The 4,067-nt window shown below is 66.7% G+C and overlaps 1 protein-coding gene across 1 annotated transcript; it reads left to right on the top strand.

The window, feature by feature from the left end:
* Positions 1–2,043: 2,043 nt before the first annotated feature.
* H696_01158 (hypothetical protein) lies at positions 2,044–4,067 on the top strand (the record flags this gene model as incomplete). The annotated part of the gene is made up of 3 exons (XM_009495040.1): positions 2,044–2,754; positions 2,892–3,370; positions 3,574–4,067. The coding sequence occupies 3 exons, from the start codon at positions 2,044–2,046 to the stop codon at positions 3,920–3,922; spliced, it is 1,539 nt and encodes a 512-aa protein (XP_009493315.1). The 3' UTR covers positions 3,923–4,067.

Raw genomic sequence — 4,067 nt, 5'->3', positions numbered from 1 at the left:
TCTTCCCCTGTCGGTCGTTGGCCTGCTGCGGCGGCCCCCACCTCCTCGAGAAGGTCCATCCGCACGGGTCCGAAGGGGGCAGGGGGCGCCAGCGGACCCCGTCACGAAACCAGCTCCAGCCACGCACAGGGCCGGGGCGAAAGAAGGGCAGCTGGGGCCTCCTCATTAGTCATGCTCCCTTTGCCCGTCTCCTGTCCCCCCCCCCCTCCCGCGAAGACCTGAGCCCGAACATGCCCCCCTGGAGCCCTGGAAAAGCCCCTCCAACGTCAGGTAGTCGGCCCCTCTCACCCGCATAGTCTTGAGGAGGGAGGGACCAGGTGAAGCAAAAAGGCACACCCGGCCGCCCTCAAGCATCCACACAAGATCGCATGCGCCCTTGGCACGGCCGGCACCCCCCCCCCCCCTCCCGCTCTACAGGACATGCGCGAACCGAGTCCAGCGCCCCCGGGCTCTAAGCAGCACGGAGTGCCACTCCCCCGCGGCCCGGATTCCCCCCCCCCCCGCTCTGACCCACCCAGCATTCGGCTCGCCGCCCTGGCGGGCCGAGGAAAACCGGAGAACCAACACACCGAGAGATGTACGGGATCGGTGCACCCATGCATTCCGCCGTGGGCCGCGGTAATCGTCCCGGGACCGCGATAAATGCGATACGGCCTCCCAGCTGACACATGCCAAGTAGGACGGGAGTCCGGCCCTCGCCTGCGCGCATGTCTCCCCCCCGTCCCCCCGGGGTGAGGCGGAAGGACTGCCCCGGACGCGCTATTGCATTTAGGTGTGTAGAACCTACAAGGCTCTGGGCGAGGGGTTTCGGGGTACCGGTGCTGGGGTGGCAACCGGCGGGTGCCCTGTCTCGTCGGCCTGTCTGGCTGCTGCGAGTGTGTGTGTGTGTGTGTGTGCGTGCGTGTGTATGTCAGCGTCCGGGTGTCTTTGGGCGAGGGGTGTGCGGGCCTGTTGGCTCAGGGGTGCGGCCGCGACGATGACCACCCCCATGACCCGGAGATACTTTTCGGGAGAAAGGCGCCGCCGATTGGAACGCCCCCGCCGGGTCCGGTGGCCCGGGGTCCACGTCGCGCAGGGCCGAGGGCCTACCACACGACAGGCTGGCTTCCGGCTGCTTCCCACGCTTGCTGGTGGCAGGGACTTCTCTCCTCGAGAATTCCCCCCCCCCCCCGGCCCCCGGCCCCCCGCGCTCCCCTTCCCTAGGCCCTCTCGTTCACAGCGCCGAATGAGAACACACGGACAAAGGCCTGAGGAAATCGAGGATGAGGGGGAGGCGTGGGGGGCATGCGCGCATCCGTCTCATCGTCCACCCGTGCCCCGGATCAACCGGGGGAAGTCACGGAAGAATGCGCGGGGCAGGGGGAGCAAGTTGCACTCGGGCGCTTGTTATTGTTTGGAAACCGCCGGCCCCTCTCTCTCTCTCTCACGGTTCGCGCTCGGGGCCAGGGAACAATTTTTGACCCCAACTTCGCGCCCCCCCCCCCCCCCCCCCGGCCGGCCGGCGTGTGACTGAGCCCGGAGCTCGGGGGAGACAGAGGAAGGGCGGCACACATGGGATGCGAAGATGACTGGCCGGCGTCCGGGGATGGTCGGCCGCCAGGGATGCAGGCCCTGGAAAGTTGGCATCTGCGCTCAGCGAGGTCCACCCGCACGGGGTGACGGGCGGCCCGGGCAAGACCCATGCACCCGACGCACATGCCGCCCGTCCTGGCGCCATCGCGTGGCTCTAGTCCTCCAATTAATCCTATTAAGATCGTGGAGCCCAAAGATTGAGGTCATGGGTATTCAGTTTGCCGGTGAATGGCGTTTCTTTCCCTTCGAGCACGTGCGCTATCAGCTTGCTGTGCGTGATTCTGGTGTGCGCACCCACGCACGCGCCCAACGCGCTGGCCATTTCAAGATCTCTCCCGTGGGCCGCAGAGTCAGATCGCCCGCACCCTCCCGCCCTCCCCCCCCCCCCATCAACCACATCCGCCGCTGCACAGATCCCTCCTTTCAGGTCGCTGCACCTTCTCTCCCTCTCTTCCCCCCTCCCCCTCCATCATGTCCACTGAGACCGCCCTCCCGCGCCCCGGCCGGATCACCAAGCTTAGCCTCACGGATGCCGACCTCGTCAAGCAGGTGCAACAGGTCCAGGAGCGCAAGGCCCAGGCCGAACGCGCCGCGCGCCCGAGTCGCCGTGAGCGCCGCATCATGCGTGCCGGCGGTGCCCTCCCCGAGAAGCCGGCCGCCGCTAAGACTGTCGCTGCCGGTGCTGTCGCCAAGCCCACCACCAAGCCCGCCGCCAAGCCCGCCGCCAAGCCCGCCGCCAAGCCGGCGCCGCGCAAGCGCGTTCGCAACGACAGCGACAAGCCGACCGATGCCAAAAAGCCAGCGGCGGATACTCTGACCGAGGACTCCGAGGAGCCCCCCGCCAAGAAGCTGCGCCTGCGTCAGAAGGACCGGCAGAAGCTCAAGAAGCAGGAGCAGCAGCGTGAGCGCGAGGGGGCCGCCGCCGCCGCTGCCGCCGCCGCTGCCACGGCCGCCGCTGCCGCCGCCACCGCTGCTGCTGCTGCTGCTGCTGCCGCCGCGGCCCCTCGGCCATCGACCGGCCCCACCACCGCCAAAATGACCCAGGCCCAGGCCCTACGCCAGAACTTGCGCGAGAAGCTGAAGAAGGCCCAGTCCGCTCCCCAGGCCCCCGGTACCGCTGCTCCGGCCGCCCGTGCGCCCAAGCAAGTTGCTGCTGCTGCTGCTGCTGAGCCCGCCTCCGCTGTGCGTCCTGCGATGTGCCCTCTATCCACTGCCCATGTGTGCGTGTGGGTGTGGGTGTGTGTGTATGATTCGAGTACACTGACCGACCTTCTCTCCCCCTGTCCGTGTGGGTCCCCCTCTCTCTTTCGCTCTTTCAGAAGGCCACCCCGTCCAACCCCCGGCTTGATGCGCTGAAGAAGTCCCTTAGCAGCCGCCTGCAGGGCGGGCGCTTCCGCTGGCTCAACGAGCAGTTGTACACCAAGAGCTCGCGCGATGCGTTCACTCTCTTCCAGAAGGACAACTCCCTCTTCCGTGACTACCATGAGGGCTTCCGCATGCAGGTCGAGCGCTGGCCGGTGAACCCGATCGACCTGTTTGTGGAGGACTTGATGACCGCGCCCAAGGACATTGTGGTGGCGGACTTCGGCTGCGGTGAGGCGGCCATCGCCGCGCGTGCCCCCCAGACCACCGTCCACTCCTTCGATATGGTGGCACACAATGAGCGCGTGACCGCCTGCGATATGCGCAATGTCCCGCTGTCGGACAACTCGGTCGATGTGGCCATCTTTTCCCTGGCCCTCATGGGCACCAACTGGCTGGACTTCATCCAGGAGGCCCATCGCGTTCTGCGGCCGAAGTACGTGCCCCGCAACATGGCGTGTCCTCCTTTGGGGCCTCATCTGCTCCCACACACTGCCCCCCCCCCTCCCCCTCTCCCCCCTCCCCCTCCTCCTCCTCTTCCGCTTTCCTCGCTTGGCATGCTTTCCATCATCGTATGCGCGGGCAAAGGACTGGCACCTTTCTGACACATGGGGTTGTTTTTCTTTTCTCCTTCGCCAGCGGTCTTCTCTGGATTGCCGAGGTCTCTTCGCGCATCGACAACCCCCAAAAGTGGGCCGATGCCATTGCCAAGACCGGCTTCAGCATCGAGCGCCTGGTGACCGATGTGTCAGCCTCCCGACATGGCTCCAAGTCTGGCAAGCCCCGGTCCAAGGGGGCTGCCGAGGCCGTGTCCTCCGGTGACAAGGAGGGCGCCGATCCGGAGTCCAACGACGGCGGGGCGCGCTCCAGTGACTCGCTTTTCATTCGCGTGGATTTCTCCAAGACCAAGAAGCAGTTCCGTCGCCCGGCCCAGTCGATCGACGGCCCGGACGGTCTGCTCAAGCCCTGCATCTACAAGCGGCGCTAAGTCGGCCTTGGTGCGCAAGCGCGCGTTTACACCTCCCACTGCGGTAGCCGCTGCAAGGCACGGGATAGACACGGGCCTCTCCGCCTCCGCCGAGGTCCGGGACGTCAAGGAGTAGATGTGTCTGGGTGCCACGCACACACACACA

The sequence above is a fragment of the Fonticula alba genome, assembly GCF_000388065.1.
Source record: "Fonticula alba strain ATCC 38817 unplaced genomic scaffold supercont2.2, whole genome shotgun sequence".
NCBI classification, from domain to species: Eukaryota; order Rotosphaerida; family Fonticulaceae; genus Fonticula; species Fonticula alba.
This window is presented reverse-complemented; position numbering and strand designations above follow the sequence as displayed.